At 41.7% G+C, this 19,050-nt stretch overlaps 1 protein-coding gene across 1 annotated transcript; it reads left to right on the forward strand.

The window, feature by feature from the left end:
* The first annotated feature begins 203 nt into the window (after positions 1–203).
* Positions 204–14,959, forward strand: stxbp3 (syntaxin binding protein 3). Its single transcript, XM_021604573.3, has 19 exons — positions 204–260; positions 896–945; positions 1,199–1,280; positions 1,923–1,999; positions 2,162–2,234; positions 2,350–2,450; positions 3,122–3,270; positions 3,983–4,091; positions 4,376–4,500; positions 10,624–10,722; positions 10,810–10,867; positions 11,007–11,072; positions 11,328–11,408; positions 11,523–11,658; positions 11,931–12,037; positions 12,274–12,375; positions 13,107–13,192; positions 13,552–13,700; positions 14,277–14,959. The coding sequence occupies exons 1-19, from the start codon at positions 215–217 to the stop codon at positions 14,375–14,377; spliced, it is 1,797 nt and encodes a 598-aa protein (XP_021460248.3). The 5' UTR covers positions 204–214; the 3' UTR covers positions 14,378–14,959.
* Positions 14,960–19,050: the final 4,091 nt, after the last annotated feature.

Genomic DNA, 19,050 nt, shown 5'->3' on the forward strand with positions numbered 1-19,050 from the left:
CCAGGTCGCAATTGTAAATGAGAACTTATTCTCGACTTGCCTACCTGGTTAAATAAAGGTGAAATAAATAAATAAATAAAATTCTGAACCTCGAAAACTACAATTTCTCATAATTCGGACTACAACAGACTACTCGCGCGCAGTTGTCGACACGGATGACGCACAAAGTACGGGACAGGGCAAGCGCCAGTGGAAATTGGAAAAAAGAAACAAGATGGCAACTGTTTCAGAGCACGGGCTAAAAAGAGTAGTTTGGCAAAGTAAGTGAAACTGATTATGGCAACGTTTAGCTACTGAAAGTATCGGGCTTATTTCGAACTAATAGTTACTTAAATTATGTTATTCACTTGAACTTTTGCAAAGTTGTGTTGTTCTTCTCTGACAATGGAATGTCAACTAGCCATAACTTCTGATACGGAAGTTTGCAAACTAGCCATGTGTCCGTGGCCAAAGAGTTCCGAAATGAACTTTAGTGTGTTCAATTTTGGGTGTTTATCTACTTGGTGATTACAACTGCGATTCTTAGTTATACCATATAACTTGTTTGCACATGAATAGCAATGGGGAACCCCATCCAATTTGGTTCGTTAGCCAGCCATGTTAGCCAGATAGCTAACTTGCTAACTACCTAGCGATACCTAGCTAGTTAGTAGCCGCAGCTGTTCTGGGCAGACGGCTAGGTCATTGTATACACATCATTGGTCAGTGCACTGTCAACAAATATGAAAATAAAATGTCTGTGTGGGTTGGCTTTAGATAAGAGAAATAAGATATGTAATTGTTTTGCCGGTTAGATCATTGTGGGAGGGGGCAGCTTTCAGACAGTCTATAATAATGTAGCCTAGGGGCTGTCAACAATACAGTATTTGCGAACTGTCAATCTTCTTTCAACTAGGAATAAAGGAAACGATCATCGAGGATTGCAAGAAGTCAGAAATATGGAAGGTAGGAGGACTGGATCTGTTTATTGCAGACATTGACTGCATTCCATCACGTTACATAAAGCCCATGTAATGGGTTAAGTGCTGTATTCCCGACAGCATACTATCCAGTCATTGTTTTGATACAATACATTATCAAGCAGAAGTGTATGCTATGCTGATGACGTACATCTCTCTTGTCTCATGTGCCACGTACAACACTAACTGAATCAAAAAGGTGTCTTCATATCAAGGTCATAACATCTTTTCTTTCTCAGATATTGATATTGGACCACTTCACCACCAAGCTTCTGTCGTCATGCTGCAAAATGTCCGACTTGATGCAGGAGGGAATTACCAGTATGTCGCACTAATTGAAATGATAATTTCCATAGATGTCTAATGCTTGGCCTTGTCTCCCGTCATTAGGGATTGTAACTATGATTTCAAACCATAAATATTACTTTGGTTGTAATTGGAGAACTACATTGAAAGTGGTGGAAGTTTTCACACATCAAAGTGACGCTTCTGTTTCATGGAGTGGGGGTATAGAAACTATTAGATCCCTGTAAGGCTGTGTTTCGTTTATGTGTAAGATGAATATAAGAATGTGTCCCCACCACAGCATAAGAATAACTAACATATCGTTAGTGTAGAACTGCTTATGTACAAATAGCCCAAGGCAACTTTGAATATGTTTTAAAGGTCCAGTTCAGTCAAAAACGTAATAATAAAAAAAGTATTTCCACACTTATTTTTTAACAATACTGTAAAATTGTGAAATATATATTAATGCCCTTTTAGTGTAAGAGAAATTGCCCTTGGCTGAGAAGCTATTTTTGTGTCCTTTTGACCATTTTAATTGAAAACAATCAGTGAGGTACTTCATTGTTACCCAGAAATAATTTCATATTGAGATTAAAACAGGACCTTTAAAACAGTTAAAAGTGGTATTATTGATATCTGCACCATGACCTGAAATTAAACTGAGTTTTCTCTTAGTTGTGGAGGACCTCTACAAAAGCAGAGAGCCTGTACTAGAAATGAAGGCTATCTACTTCATGACCCCGACAGCAAAGGTTCGACATTTAGATATCTGTACACCATACCCCACTTCAATATTGAAATGTCTACATTGATCATCATTACAAACAACACAATACAACTGTTATTCATGTGTACTAGGTTTGACAGTGCTGTGAATGTGTATTTGTAATTCAATATTTCCATACTGTGCTTAGTGTGTGGATGCCTTCATTGGTGACTTCAAGTTGAAACCCAAGTACAAAGCAGCATACGTTTATTTCACTGACTGTAAGTATATACTGTAGAAAGGAGAATTTAGTTTTGATGCAAATCATTAGAAAAAGGTAGACCAATTTCATGAGTTGATTGTAAATTCTGGCACTCTATTTTTTTTCCTCTCCAGATTGTTCGGATGAGTTGTTCAACAAAATGAAACTGTACTGTGGAAAGTATATACGTGTCTGTAAGGAATTAAACATTTCCTTCTTGCCCCAGGAGTCACAGGTAAGTGGTTGTTCTTCTCAGGCTTTCTATAATTATCTGGTTTTATTCCTGACACTGACTTTTACCATGTTGGCTAGATTATTCATGGTTGTTGGTCTGTGAGTGTCTGCTGGTGCTGGACTTCAGTAGGGGAAGAAAGGGATCACAACACCCTGCAAGGGCATTACTTGAAAACCTTTATGATGTAATACGCTGAGGCAATCTGTCAACGCTATGATTCTCTAACGGAAAATCTGAATTGTGTAACACTTGTAGGTTTCATTATATTCAAAATTCCTGTTTTATTGGGCGAGACAGTTAGATGTTTATCAGTTAAGAATGGAGGACTATGGGGAGATTTAGTCAGTTATTGTGTGTTATTGGCACCTAGTATTTGAGAGTGAAACTGAACACAATGAACTCAGTCAAAAAACCTTGGCCTTCATAAATGGCACACACACAATGACATTTCTGGATGCTCCTCTCATCCATGTGTAACATCATAATAATCCTATTATTAAATTAATCTGAGTAGAAACAAATCACCACAATACAACGTTAATTTACAAAGAATCAGTGCTACTCAAAATGTTGGTCCAAATTGAGAATGTTCTTGTTGGAATATCTGATCAGAATATGTAGATAAGGCTGCATTACATATGATCGGTGTATAGCAATCCTTTATGTTTCAGGTGTTCACTTGTGATAACCCTGGGGCCTTCCGCAGTATCTACAGCCCTCACTGTAGTCAGGACAAAGTGAAGACATTGGAGACTTTGGCAGCCCAGATCGTCACTCTCTGTGCCACGCTGGACGAGAACCCAGGGGTCAGATACAAGAAGTGAGTCAGGGAGAGGAGATAAGAGCTTCTGCTTTCTCAGTTTACACCACTTCTGACACAACTCGTTCTCCTCAGCCCCCAAGCACATTCTGAGTTTTTTATTCTTTATGGGAATATGTATTACAAAGACCGAAAGGAATTGCATTATATAACTGTCGGATATAATATTTTTACTATAAATGTCTAAAGTGTTCTGTAGTCACACCTTGATTGTTTACTCATAGGAAAGAGTGTCACTGACTTCCACAACATTTGAATGAATAATCATCATACACTTTGTCCCCCACAATTAAATCGGGGAGGGGACTGTGGATCTGCCGCCATACGTTTGTTTGCATGTTAGTCACACACGACATCTCAGACAGCACTGGGCCGATTTGGATGAAAATAGGGTGAATGATGCGTCTTGCCATAGAGATCCAGCATTTACAAAATTACACTGATTGGCCTGAGGTGGGAGCTATAATGATTAACTGAAATTTGTTAGTCACGCGATATCTCAATTGGCCAATCATTTGTGGGGGGTAACATGTTTAATGTTGCCTTGTGTGTGTATATATATATATATATATATATATATATGACTCTGCTGTTCTGTTACTAAGAATTTTATTGTAAGGTGTATCAGAAACAATTGTAACAGAAACAAACAAAAAATGTTTGTTACCGTCTATGATGTATATAACTCATACATAACCATGTATTTTGTCAGGGAGACCGTGTTGGAGAACACCACTCTGGATAACGCCAAACAGCTAGCAGCACTGGTGGATTACAAACTGACTAAGCACTACGATATGGATGACAATAGCAAGAAAAAGGTGAGGCGGACACCTTGCCTGTTGTCAGCAGGGAGTTGACACAATAAATAAGGACTTAACCGAGAGCGTTAGAAAATATATGAAAATAGCTAGAGATGACGGACACCAGCCAATAGGCTACATTAAGGCTGATGGTAATGCCCTAGATGTTGTGTTTAGTTGAAAGGTTAGCATGGTCATTTGTGTTAGTTTGTGAGGCTAGTGAGGCCAGCCACATACTATAATAGTACGACACTACAAAATAATTGATACCTCTTTCTGTGTGTGTTGTGTTTTCCCCTCAGGGAAAAACCCAGGCCCAGCTGTTAATCGTAGAGAGGGGCTTTGACCCTGTGACCCCCATCCTACATGAGCTGACCTATCAGGCCATGGCCTACGACCTTGTCCCAATCAAGAACGACACCTACAAGTGAGAACCCAGCTCAGTCCCAGTACAGTTTTTTTTATATTCAGATCTGTTAGTGTTTAAATACTGGAGAGTTGAGACCAAATCACGGACGCTGGACAGAGTGGATTTCAGTTGTAACAAAAGACCGTTTTAATGAGTCAGAGATATCTTGTCCCGCAGTTTTACGTGCACGGACCTAGTTCACATAACTCGGCAAGGAGCCAGGTGAAAAAGAGGCCTTATACAAAGGTTACATTCATTTTTATATATAGAATAAAGTAGGTGGAGTCTTGTTGTTTCGGTCTTCTTGACTGGTCGGAGGGTTGGAGGTGGGCCTTGCTCTAGCCAGAGCGGGCCTCATTGGTGCACAGCAAAAGTCCTTTGCTCTTGGGACCGGCCAGTTAGAGGGAGATGAGATGTGTGTTTATACAAGGAAGAGGGGGTCAGTCTTATGGCTGGGTGTATGTGTTCTTACGACGGAATGTCTTTGTTTATATGAGCTATGTGTATGAATATTTATATAACAAATCCCCCTCTTCACATCTATTAGACGTGAAAACTATAGTGCAATGGTGGTGGTTGCATTCGTGGTGCTTCTAACCTTGTCTGGTGTGTATGGTGGGTCTGTAGGTGTAGTGCTACGTTTGGGACGGGAGTGATTGGAGGGAGTGATATCAGGAAAAGAGTTAGGGACATGTGTAGGGGTTGGTGTACGTGATGTGGCAGGGTGAAATAGTTGTTCAATTAACCATGTGAAAGTCCTAGGGTTACTCCAAATATCAGTAGGAATATCACAAATAAGGGACCAGATATCCCCAGCCTCACCCAGAGAGGGAGAAATGTCCCTCTAACTGGGCGAGGTTCCCTTCTCAGGGGAGGCGGAGTTTGATGCCGCATCACCTGAGGAAGGAGTGTCTTCATTTGGAATCGAATTTAGGCCGCTCAAATCAGCTCTGACTTCAGTCAGTGTTCTAGAAGGAATTGGGGCTGGGGTGCAATGTGTAAGGCGGTGCCAAGGTGCGCCTGATTTACCTTTGACCTGGACTGAGTGTGAAGTAACCTCCTTCACTTCGTACGGTCCAGTCCACCTGGGTTCCAGCCACTTTCTCTTGTGGACTGTAACCCTCACCCAGTCACCAACCTTTACCTTCAGTAGTGGCGTGTCCCCCGGCAGCTCCCCCTCCTGGACCTTGTGAACCTGGGTAGAGAGTGCTGCAGAGAGAACCGTCAGTTTTTTCACATAATTAGACATTACAATTTGTTGTACATCAAGGGCGGGCATATGACCTCCCTCCCTTGGTGGACCATGCATGACTCTACCAGTCATTATCCCATGAGGCACATACTTTAGCTATCTTAGCTTTTGCTTTTGGTTTGACGTTCCACCAGATTTTGGGATTGGGGCCTGTACTTAGATCCAAATCTGTGGGTTAATGCCAAATCTTTCTTCCACCTGTCTCAGGTGTTTGTTAAATGTGAGCCATTTGTCAAATTTGATTTGTCTTGGGATGCCATACCTGGGTATTAGTTTGGTTTGTAGCCACTCAAAGACTGACCTAGCATCCTCCCCTTTTGTTAGTATTGCCTCTACCCATTTGGAGAACCTATCTACTATAACTAGGAGATAGCGTTTGCCTTTAGATAAATTGTCGGGGCCCATGTCGGTATAGTCTATACTAATATCCTGAAAACATGCATTAGGTATTAAGTATGAGCCCATTGGTGTTCGATATGGTTTCTTTGGGTTGTGTCTGTCACAAACATTGCATTCGTCACAAAATAAATCATCGTCATAAAATAAGTCAGTCATATTTTTTATGTGAGGGTGCCACCAGATGTGTGAGGCCTTTTGGAGGGTCCTTAGTTTGCCTTCGTGTGTGGGGCCATGTGTTTCTCATAAAAGTTCTGGGTCCATCAGTGTGGCCTGCTTCATGGGCATGGGCTGAGTCTGTATGGATATTCAGTCTTTCCTTTTCCTCTGATGAGGACCTGCGTCAATCCGATGATTTCAGCTAATTTGGCCGATGCTGGATGAGGGATGATGGCTGATTGAAGGGTGACATCACGAGGTGAGCTGTTTTTTCAATAGCTTTTGCTACTGCAGCAACGTATCTGGAGCATGTTGACTGTCCTACCTCAATGTGGTCAAGTTTGAAGAGTAGTACATCAAGACCCTTCTCTCCCCCTCTTGTTTCTGGAATAGGACGGATGAGGTGAATCCTTCCCTTTCAGAAACATCCAAATGGAACTTGTTATTGTAGTCAGGTGCAGTCAGAGCTGCTGCCGCTGATAGATCTGTTTTCAGGAGTGCTATGGCTGTTGATGCTTCAGCCGTCCAGGCCAGGGGTGCATGGAGGTTCCTTGATCGTAGGATGACCGGTGCTGCCACCCCCTCTGGGCCACACCCAATGGTACAACACCTGATAGGTGGGGTCAGGTGCATCATGTCTTCGTCCCAGTCTGCAGTGTAGAGGCAGTCATCAGTTTCTGTTGCATTGAGTGTGCAATGGATCTCAGCTTGGGGAGTCTTATATGGGTGCAGAGTGTAGATTTGAGCTTTCAGTTGGTTGAATTTAAACTGGATGTGAGGGGTGGCAGGCCCTGTGGGTAGGCATTTTAGCCAGTACACTTCTTGGGCTTCAGACAGTGTGGTCATCGGCAGGAGTGGCATCCTCATCATTCTTACTGGGCGATCAGGTGGTGAAGTGGGAGGGTTGGTTGTAATCTTGCTGCTCCTGCTGCATGTGTCTAGGAGAGGGTCCTCTTCCTCTTCCTGGTGCCCCTCCACGTCCTCTTTCTCTCCATTGCTGTTGCTGCGGGGAGAGTGGTTTCGTGCAATATCTGGCATAGTGACCGGGAATTCCGCAGTTATACCACTGGTAGTTTCCCCCTCTGTATGGTCCAGTGTAGGGGCCTCGTTGAGCCCGTTGCCGTTGCAGGATATACCGCTGTGGGGGAGGGTAATGGGGTGGTGGGGCTGCCTGCTGTTGGATCATCTGAGAGACAGTCTGTGCCACGATCTGAGTGTTATCTGGCTGCTCCCCTTGGTCTTGAGTTTCTACTGCAATCATTTGTTTGGGCGTGATGGCTGCAGACATTTTATCTAAATCGTCTGATAATGTGTATAATGCGTTATTTAGGTATATTCAATCCTTACTATGTGGTGTTTATTTCTATCGTTGTATGCTTAGCCCGTCCCTGGTCGAGACCAGAGATGTACTGCTGTACTGGCTATGGCTTATCTCTTCCACCCCCACCCTCGCATACAAAGGGGGTTATCAGTATGTGACGCCCGCCACGTGTGTTTTTTTTCGGTATTTTATTTTAATTTGTTCAGCGATTCGTTTAGGTATTTTCTAGAAATGATTCGGCGATTTCCTTTTGGAACAATATATCAGTGAATATATGCGGTTCTATAACAATTTTCAGAGTAATTCTAGCTCTTTAGGAAATATAGATAGAATTTCTAGACAACTAAGAGTTGTTCAGTGAATTATTTAAATACTTTCTGTAAACAATTCAGTAAATTCCTTTATGAACTTATGTCAGTACATTTGAGCCATTCTATAGTAATTGTCAGAATAATTCTATATCTTTAGGAAATATGGATAGAATAGAAAAACCCCAAAATCAGTGTGTAGCTTTTAGCGTCTGTCAAACAAAGTCTGTACTAAGCTCGGCGGCTTATTTAAATACTTTCTAGAAACAATTCAGTAAGTTCCTTTATGAACTTATATCAGTAAATTCCAGCGATTCTATAGCAATTGTCAGAATAATTTAAAACTTTAGGCAATATCAACAGGAATGAAAAAAGCGAAAATCAGTATTCAATCAAAGTTGCACGGCCATTCGATACTAAGGTGGCTTTGTCTATCAGCACGTGTGCCTAATAGCCCAGTTACGTATCCCAACCTACTCCGCGACAAACGTTTCTTTCAATTTAATTTCCCCCATCTCCAAATCATGGAATGTCAACTCTGGTTCATATTATGTTTATTGTTTGATGTGCAATAGCCACATCATTCCCGATCTCTGTCTTGTGGAAGACCAAACTTACATATCCTATATCTATTCGACTACACCTCTAACATAACCAATTAAACAGTTTACAACTTATTCAATAGGATCTTTTACATGCAGATTCAGTCGATCTATTAATTAACTACACCTCTAAACACAACCAATTAAACAGTTTAGAACTTATTTAATAGGATATTTTACATGCATACTACACTTCTAAAACACAACCAATTAAACAGTAAGCACTTATTTAATAGGATCTTTTACATGCATACTACACTTCTAATAATAGGCCAATTGATAAAAAAAATAAAAATACAAATAAAAAATAAAAACGAGCAAAACAAGATCTCCCCGATCAATGTCTTAGGTTCTTATGTAAAAATTTGGCACCGATTCATACTCACGCCCAGTACTTTCTGATCAAAATTTGGTTTAGGCTATAATACAATATGCAGATTTCGATAAAACAGGCTCTGCTCACCTTATATAGAGCGCTCCGATCAGATTTCCTGAGGCAAGATGAATGGCTGGGGAAGTCACTCTTCTGTCTGATTTTTTAGCCGTGATCAGTCTCGTCCTCTCACACTAACTTATAATAGATCGAATTCAAGAATAACCATCCTCTGCTACCAAGTTCTGTTAGTGTTTAAATACTGGAGAGTTGAGACCAAATCACGGACGCTGGACAGAGTGGATTTCAGTTGTAACAAAAGACAGTTTTAATGAGTCAGAGATATCTTGTCCCGCAGTTTTACGTGCACGGACCTAGTTCACATAACTCGGCAAGGAGCCAGGTGAAAAAGAGGCCTTATACAAAGGTTACATTCATTTTTATACATAGAATAAAGTAGGTGGAGTCTTGTCGTTTCGGTCTTCTTGACTGGTCGGAGGGTTGGAGGCGGGCCTTGCTCTAGCCAGAGCGGGCCCCATTGGTGCACAGCAAAAGTCCTTTGCTCTTGGGACCGGCCAGTTAGAGGGAGATGAGATGTGTGTTTATACAAGGAAGAGGGGGTCAGTCTTATGGCTGGGTGTATGTGTTCTTACGACGGAATGTCTTTGTTTATATGAGCTATGTGTATGAATATTTATATAACAAATCCCCATTAGCTGATGTCTTGGCGACCATTAGTCCTGTATGGCTCAGGTAGCGCATGGCACTTGCACTGCCAGAGTTGTGGGTTGGACCCCCGGAGCTCCCCAGGTTGGACTCCCAGGGCTCCCCATATATAAAATGGATGCACGCATGACTGTAAATCGCTTTGGATTAAAGCTTCTGTTGAATTGAATATATTTATTATTATAAAAAAATATATATATATATTATATATATATAATATATATTATATATATAATATATATATTATTAGTCTTCCTCTGGTCCGCTCTCCCTTAGCGACCATTAGTCTTCCTCTGGTCCGCTCTCCCTTAGCGACCATTAGTCTTCTTCTGGTCCGCTCTCCCTTAGCGACCATTAGTCTTCCTCTGGTCCGCTCTCCCTTAGCGACCATTAGTCTTCCTCTGGTCCGCTCTCCCTTAGCGACCATTAGTCTTCCTCTGGTCCGCTGTCCCTTAGCGACCATTAGTCTTCCTCTGGTCCGCTCTCCCTTAGCGACCATTAGTCTTCCTCTGGTCCGCTCTCCCTTAGCGACCATTAGTCTTCCTCTGGTCCGCTCTCCCTTAGCGACCATTAGTCTTCCTCTGGTCCGCTCTCCCTTAGCGACCATTAGTCTTCCTCTGGTCCGCTCTCCCTTAGCGACCATTAGTCTTCCTCTGGTCCGCTCTCCCTTAGCGACCATTAGTCTTGCTGTAGTTCACTTTCCCTTAGCGACCGTGGTCTACTCTCCCTTGAACCCCTGCCTTGTGTTCTGTTTTCTTGTTCTCACTTGTTCTGGAATGTCTGAATGGGTCAAAATAAATATAACAGACTTTCTGTATTAATTTAGAGGATAGCTGCACAGTAGCTGCTCCTAAGACATTTATACAGTAGACACAAAGTAATGTCTCTTTTGGCTGGCTATGTACTTTTCTATGTGCTGTATACTGTAAACATAGACATACATATAGTCCACCGCCATGATGATGTAAGACAAACGTTGTTCGTTCACTTGTTTCTCTGTCCAGATACAAGTCTAAAGATGGTTCTGAGAAGGAGGCCCTGCTGAATGAGGATGACCAGCTGTGGGCCAGACTCAGACACATGCACATTGCTGAGGTGTCAGAGTAAGTATCCATTTTAATTTGACATTTTTAAACCTCTGAAATAGTTATACTGAAGATAATTTGTTAACTATATGCTTTATATTCTAGACAAATACCTAAACTGGTGAAAGAAATTTCTGCCAACAAAAAACAGCCAGATGGAAAGGTAGGTGGCCATTTTAGGTTCTCCCTCCACCTCTGTTCTACATGAAACTAGAAAGATTTTCTGTATCTGGTTTTGTCCTCTCCCTCCCTTGAGTTCCCATCATTATTTTCTTCTCATCAATATTTTAAATATTTTCTAGATCACAATAAGCGGTTTATCCCAGCTTATGAAGAAGATGCCCCACTTCCGCAAGCAGGTTGCTCAGGTACGTAGCGCCAGGTGATCTGGTCCGCTCTGGTTGGCTCATTCTGATTGGTCTGATGGGATTGAGTGTGATGCCTTTGAGGCCCAGTGTCATGTAGTGCTTTCTTCGATAGGTCTTTATGGAAACAATATTGTGGAAAACGGATCAATCCCCTATTAGGTGGCTGGGTTTATATGGAAATTAAAGCTGTTCACCTATACTGCCATGTGATTTTTAGAATAAAAAACATCAGCCATGTTTCAATGTCAACCACAGAAAACGGTCCATCTGAATTTGACTGAAGACTGTATGAACCACTTCCAGAAGAACGTGGAGAAACTCTGCAAAGCTGAGCAGGTATGTTTTATGCTATCTCATATGTATGGCCAAAATGCTACTGTTGTACTGTACATGTCCCTTATGTATGACCTTGTGCTTTCTGAGTGATGTTATGTCTTCGCTGTTCTATAGGACCTGGCAGTAGGGTCTGATGTGGAGGGTGTGAAGGTGAAGGACCCCATGAGGACACTGCTCCCTGTCCTGCTGCATCCCCATGGTACCTATGACAAGATCAGAGCTGTTCTCCTCTACATCTTCAGTCTCAATGGTGGGTCTGCTGCTTTGACTCACCCTCTGCCTTCACAGTCTGTCTTTATATTTCCATGTGATCATTTAGTCATTTTTATATGGCATCTATTATATTGAAATTGTAATGAGTCTACGGTTTGAAAATGGAAAGTCATTAATTCCTTATTTGCCCCTTAACTAAGGTACCGTTGGAGCTTCAGCTATAGGAATATTCTTTCAATAGAATCTCTTTTAATTTTAACTTTAGTCAAATACTCTTTTTAAAAACATTTTCTTTTTGGTTCTGAACAGGAACAACAGAGGAAAACCTGAACAAACTCATCCAGCACGTTAAGATCGAGGAGGATCGAGAGTTCATTCTCAACTGGCGAGAACTGGGAGTCCCCATCATATCTTCGGTAAGTGAGACTTCTAGGGCATACTGTACATAGTCTGCTAGATCTTAGCTGGCTCATAGCCCAGGTGGATTCTATAGTACTATCAGTGTGCATTGTATAGTAGTGTGGCACTTCACTAGTTTGATGTGGTTGTGTACTTTCTTTCAATTCTCCTTTTGTATCTTCTTACCTTTAAACAGGGCTTTGAGTTATTGTTATGTTCCTATTTCTCACTCTCTCTCTCCCCCTCCACCCAGCCGAGCTTCTTCCCAATGCGTAGGTCATCTCGAAGGGACCGCACTCAGGAGGAGACATACAGCCTGTCCCGATGGACACCTGTCATCAAAGACGTGATGGAGGTCAGTGTTAATGATAACAATGATAAACCGTTTCCTTATCTCGCAGAACAGAACTGTGTGACTTAGCTTTTCTCAGGGACAGGGGTAGGGAGGGAGTCACATGGCTAGGAAGGGATGGGAACCAGGGCTCATATTCACAAAGTTGGAGTGCTGATCTAGGTTTAGTTTTGCCTTTTAGATGTAGATTACATGGACAGGGTGGACCAGACCCTAGATCAGTAGTCCTACTCTGAGACATGTTGTGGTGTTCTGGGTGACAGAAATTCCCTGAATGTTAAGGATGGGTGAGTCAATGCAGTCTGTTTTGGATGTAGGAAACAGAGGGGGATAAAGGTTTTTGGGTGGCCTTAGGGTCACAGGGGGGTGGGTGGGATTAGGAAGGAAATGCGATGGGTGAGGGAAGGCCTATGATATGTCAATCGTCACTCAGTACACAGTCCCTTTCTGGGTCACTGTGCTATTTAACTCTTTCAATGGCGTCTGTGTGTAACAGTGGATCGAGGCTCTACAAGCGCGACCCATAACAATACAACTGATTCAGGATCAATTCTCCTAATGGCTGATACCAGCCTAAGTATAACTATTATGAACTAAAGCTAAGCAACACAACCAGCCTTGGACCTGCAATAAGTGACAAAACGTCCTATGCCCATTGTCCAGTAACTGCCTCCCCACCATCATGATGACTGAATGAGTTATAGTGTAAGAATACTTTTTGTGTGGTGTTCCAGGATGCTGTGGAGAACAAGCTGGAGACCAGGGAATGGCCACACCAGTCAGAGTGCCCAGCAGCCTGGAATGGCTCTGGGGCTGTCAGGTAAGATTCAACATTCTTTGTCACACAACTGCAGTTGGTGGTATTTGCTTTTGGTAAAGGGTGGTAACAAAAAAGTGCACATGATTGACATTCATAGACTAATTGCAACCCAAAGGATAGATTGGGTTTGAGGAAAGGGGTTATGGCTACTGCGTGTCAGTTACACAAGCTGATCTCTTTATAGTCTAGGTCTAGGATATGGTTCTGTTATAAATTACAACACTTACGAATACAGATCTGATTAACTAATGGAAAAAATATGATAACGTAACTATTATTAATGATGGCTCTCCGAGTGAATTCCAATCTCTGACTCACACTGACACACACCATCCATCCTTCCTTCTCTCCTCTCCCAGTGCCCGTCAGAAACACAAGGCCAGTACACAGGATGAGCGGAGGAGTGGCTCCAGGCTCATCATCTTTGTCATCGGAGGGATTAGCTACTCAGAGATGCGCAGTGCCTACCAGGTCACACAGTCCGTCAAGTCCTGCGAGGTCATCATAGGTGTGTAACAACAGCAGCAACTCTACGTGCTGTGCTGCAGGGCAGCGTTGGTGAATCTCAATCTCTTGTTAGTTGCATCCTCTCTCATCGCCTCCAATGTGATCTTCTCCATTGCAAGAAGAGAACACAGAATTGAAGACTTTTGTAGATTCAACCAACCATTCTCATTGTCCTTAACTACAGCCCAGTAACTGGACTACTGCTTGACACCCCCTGCTGTAAATAAATGGTAGTACAAAAACAGGAGGTAATGAATGGAAAAATAAATGCTGTACAGTATGGTTCAGTCTTGAGCAGGGGTACATCTTTCACTGGGGACGGGGGCCACATTTTGAAATTGCATTTGTCTCACCCAGTTTTATAATTGGAATGTGATGCAAAATGGGGCAACTGGGTAGGCTGTTTTGGAGAGTTTATCCGATTGGATTAAAAAAAATATATATAAATATATATATTTTTCTAAAACCAAAGTTGCGCCCCTGGTCTTGAGTGTCAGGCAAAGTAACGCTACAGAATGTTCTTCATCTGTGTGTCTTTTTATTTTATTTAAAAACGTCATTTTTTCTTCTTCTCCAGGATCGTCCCACATTGTGACCCCCATGGAGCTCCTAGATGATATTCAGGCCCTGAGTAAACCAACCACCACCAAGGAGACCTTTACAATAGTGAAGGAGTGACCCACCCCGTACCCCTTCCCCAAACATAACACCCTCCCCCAAACCTGAGCACAGAGCACTCAACTTCATCAATGGAAGACTGAAGGGAATTCATATTCTAGAGTTTAGTCATTAGCTATGTGTATTATTAATACTTAACTTTGGAACCTGGTGCATATTTGTAACATAACCGTTGTGCCCTACACTAAAGTGCATTTATTACCTTTTTATCAAATCTGTGTGTGTGTGCGTGTGCGTCTCTAATGGCACCCTTTATTCCATAAAAAGTGCACTACTTTTGATTAGGGCCCATAGGGCTCTGGTCAAATGTAGTGCCCTAGAGTTCCATTTGAGATGCACCCTGTTTTTTTTTTTTCTCGCTTTAAAACACTCAATGTTCCATGTTGGAAAGCTTCTGAGAAATGCTTAGAGATGTAATTTGGATAAAAGATATGGAGCTAAGATAATGTACATATGATGTAAGCACTGTCTGTCTGCTGCTAGCTAAATCCTCTCTCCCCTCCATTACTGTTTATTTTGTCATAGATGATTTACATTTTCTTGTATTGAACTGCTGATGAATAAATGGCCGACATGGTTCAATGGTGTCTGATTATTATTTGGAGTGATACTCACTTTGCACATACACCCCCTCACTTACTCAAAATACAATGTGCACCTCTTTGGGTCCCTGGGAACAGGATTGAGAACCACTGCTCTAGAGTCATCTACTGAAACACTCATATATATATATATATATATATATATATATATATTTTTAAACATGTATGATTCATCACCGATAGCATCAATAATAGAAAGTTGATCTAGGGTGATACTGGCGATTGGCAGGTTTTGAGGAGACATATGAAGCATCTGAATAATGAAGACAAAGAAACAGATCAGAATGCTTAATCAGAACAACAGTAATGTGATCCTCTGCAGCACATGTACTCAAAGCCAATCCTCTCCAGTGGGCTGCTACAGAAAGGAAGCAGAGGTTCTATAGAGAAGGCAATAAGCGCAGCAGGGTTTTCTGTCTGAGGTACCTGGCGGAGCTGGGACATGGGTATTGAGTGAACAAAGTGTTCTCATACCTGAAAAAGAGACAATGCCCCCCCCCCCAGAGGATATGAGGCTTATATATCAAATCTGCCCTACTTTTAGCCACTCTCCAAAAAAATACAGTATCACAGCCATGTTTTATATTGTGTCCATTGATTGTTGGAGATGAATCATTGCATTGGCTTGTATAGGATATACAATTTCAGCACTTGTATTATACAAAAGGATATATATGATGGAAGGGTAAAGTCTGATCTTTAAGTGAAGAGAAAGTTAATGTAGGTAAGGACATGTTGTTGGGTGTTGGCCACTTGGCCACACTTGGCCACACAGCCTGTCTCCTGTGGTATGCAGTGCTAGTGCGCCCCCTATTGACCTTTGGTTAGAGGAGGAGGTGTGATGGTGTGGGGTGCTTTGCTGGTGACACTGTCAGTGATTTATTTAGAATCACTATCTTGTCACAACACAACTGATTGGCATACGCATTAAGAAGGAAAGAAATGCCACAAATGAACTTTTAACAAGGTACACCTATTAATTTAAATGCATTCCAGGTGACTACCTCATGAAGCTGGTTGAGAGAATGCCAAGAGTGCAAAGCTGTCATCAAGGCAAATGGTGGCTACTTTGAAGAATCTAAAATCTAAAATACACTTTTTTGGTTACTACATTATTCCATATGTGTTATTTCATAGTTTTGATGTCTTTACTATTATTCTACAATATTGAAAATAGTAAAAATAAAGAAAAACCCTTGAATGAGTAGGTGGGTACAAACTTTTGACTGGTACTGTATTTAATAATCATTTTATCGAAGTAACTTGGAGTCACGCAATGTTGTGTGGTCCTCCCAATACGACTCGTCGGGGAAGCATGCAGTTTAGACTATGGAACCCAAACCGGCTGCGTGCGTGCGCCATCGTGCATACATTTATTTTGTCCCCCTACACCAAACGCGATCACGACACGATCACGAAATATCAAAACAAACTCAATGACATTAATTTGGGGACAGGTCGAAAAGCATTAAACATTTATGGCAATTTAGCTAGTTAGCTTGCACTTGCTAGCTAATTTGTCCTATTTAGCTAGCTTGCTGTTGCTAGCTAATTTGTCCTGGGATATAAACATTAGGTTATTATTTTACCTGAAATGCACAAGGTCCTCTACTCTGACAATTAATCCACACATAAAAACTGTCAACCGAATAATTTCTAATCAACTATTTTTTTTTGTTGAAAATCATCAGTACAGTTGAAAATGCGATGGAAATCCATTTTACTTGTATTTTGTATTCGGTACATGGGAATTTAACTGCACAAGGTATTTTTTAAGTGCATTATGTCATCACGCACATCCTTTAATCTGCAACAAGTCAATTCGATGAAAAAACGTCACTGGGAAAATGCGCATAGGCTATTGATTTTGTGCGGATTTTAGAATATTTGCATGAAAATCTGTCGCTAATTGGATGGAAACATTGCTTGTGGAGAGGAAACGTCCAAAGTCTGCGACCATCCATATATGTTAAGGTAACACGTGGGCCAGCAGGGAGCACTTCCCTGGGCCAGCATTTATTATTTTATAAATAGATCAGAAGAGATTGAACAACATGAATTGAGATATAAAGCAATACATTAAGTGGTCTTGCATGTTATTACTTCCATTCACCTAATCCAGAGGCATCTGAATCAGATTGAATTTCTTACTCAAATAGCCTACTGAACACACCCGACTAGAGTGGGCTACAGACCTTCAAGTCTACTGATAGTAGTAGTAGTCTAATGCCACCTTTGTCTCAAAGTAACCTTGAAAACAGCAACTGTCTTTTCTCTGTATATATCAATTATGTTGCTCTTGCTGCGGGCGATTCCCTGATCCACCTCTATGCAGACGACACCATTCTGTATACTTCTGGCCCTTCCTTGGACACTGTGCTATCTAACCTCCAAACAAGCTTCAATGCCATACAACACTCCTTCAGTGGCCTCCAACTGCTCTTAAACGCTAGTAAAACCAAATGCATGCTTTTCAACCGTTCGCTGCCTGCACCCGCATGCCCGACTAGCATCACCACCCTGGATGGTTCAGACCTAGAATATGTGGACATCTATAAGTACCTAGGTGTCTGGCTAGACTGTAAACTCTCCTTCCAGACTCATATCAAACATCTCCAATCTAAAATCAAATCTAGAGTCGGCTTTCTATTCCGCAACAAAGCCTCCTTCACTCACGCCGCCAAACTTACCCTAGTAAAACTGACTATCCTACCGATCCTCGACTTTGGCGATGTCATCTACAAAATAGCTTCCAATACACTACTCAGCAAACTGGATGCAGTTTATCACAGTGCCATCCGTTTTGTTACTAAAGCACCTTATACCACCCACCACTGCGACCTGTATGCTCTAGTCGGATGGCCCTCACAACATATTCGTCGCCAGACCCACTGGCTCCAGGTCATCTACAAGTCCATGCTAGGTAAAGCTCCGTCTTATCTCAGTTCACTGGTCACGATGGTAACACCCACCCGTAGCACGCGCTCCAGCAGGTGTATCTCACTGATCATCCCTAAAGCCAACACCCCATTTGGCCGCCTTTCCTTCCAGTTCTCTGCTGCCTGTGACTGGAACGAATTGCAAAAATCGCTGAAGTTGGAAACTTTTATCTCCCTCAACAAACTTCAAACATCTGCTATCTGAGCAGCTAACCGATCGCTGCAGCTGTACATAGTCCATCGGTAAATAGCCCACCCAATTTACCTACCTCATCCCCATACTGTTTATATTTATTTACTTTTCTGCTCTTTTACACACCAGTATCTCTACCTGCACATGACCATCTGATAATTTATCACTCCAGTGTTAATCTGCAAAATTGTAATTATCCGCCTACCTCCTCATGCCTTTTGCACACAATGTATATAGACTCCTTTTTTCTTTCTACTGTGTTATTGACCTGTTTATTGTTTACTCCATGTGTAACTCTGTGTTGTTGTCTGTTCACACTGCTCTGCTTTATCTTGGCCAGGTCGCAGTTGTAAATGAGAACTTGTTCTCAACTAGCCTACATGGTTAAATAAAAAATAAATAAGTTACGCATTTCCCCACCAGAGATGTTTCCATCAAACTGATTTTGTGGATAAAATGATGTGCGTGATGACATACTGCACACAAAAATAACATTTGCTGTTAAATTCTATTGTACCGAATGGAAAATACAAGTTCAAAGGTGTCCATTGCATTTTCAACTGTATTGAGTTGTCACAAAAACTGTTGCATTATATTGCAAATGTGTTCACTCTGGTCTTGGCACGTGCGCACTAGCCAACAGCTCGCAGACGACCTCCATTATGATAATATTATGGATAAGAGCAATATCAGGCCTATTTGTATTTTGTCAAACGGCTGCCAAGCATCGATCATTATGTCACCAGAATAAGACCCTCGATATTATCATAACTCATTTCATCTGTAGCATAATAATCTGCATGCTTTCACGAGTCGTAGAGGGAGGACCACTCAACATATCACAGCGTGACTCAAAGTTTACTGATGGTTATTATCTTTGCACATAAAGGCGTTTGTCGCATAATGAATTTTACCGACACGAAAAGATCGCACCTTGTC

Source organism: Oncorhynchus mykiss, chromosome 5 (genome assembly GCF_057628025.1).
Source record: "Oncorhynchus mykiss isolate SJ-2025 chromosome 5, ASM5762802v1, whole genome shotgun sequence".
NCBI lineage: Eukaryota > Metazoa > Chordata > Actinopteri > Salmoniformes > Salmonidae > Oncorhynchus > Oncorhynchus mykiss.

Coding starts and splice junctions, on each gene's coding strand:
- stxbp3 (XM_021604573.3), top strand. CDS start 215: ATGGCAACTGTTTCAGAGCACGGGCTAAAAAGAGTAGTTTGGCAAA. Junction 1,281..1,922: donor GATGCAGGAGGGAATTACCA/GTATGTCGCACT, acceptor GTTTTCTCTTAG/TTGTGGAGGACCTCTACAAA. Junction 4,501..10,623: donor ATCAAGAACGACACCTACAA/GTGAGAACCCAG, acceptor TTCTCTGTCCAG/ATACAAGTCTAAAGATGGTT.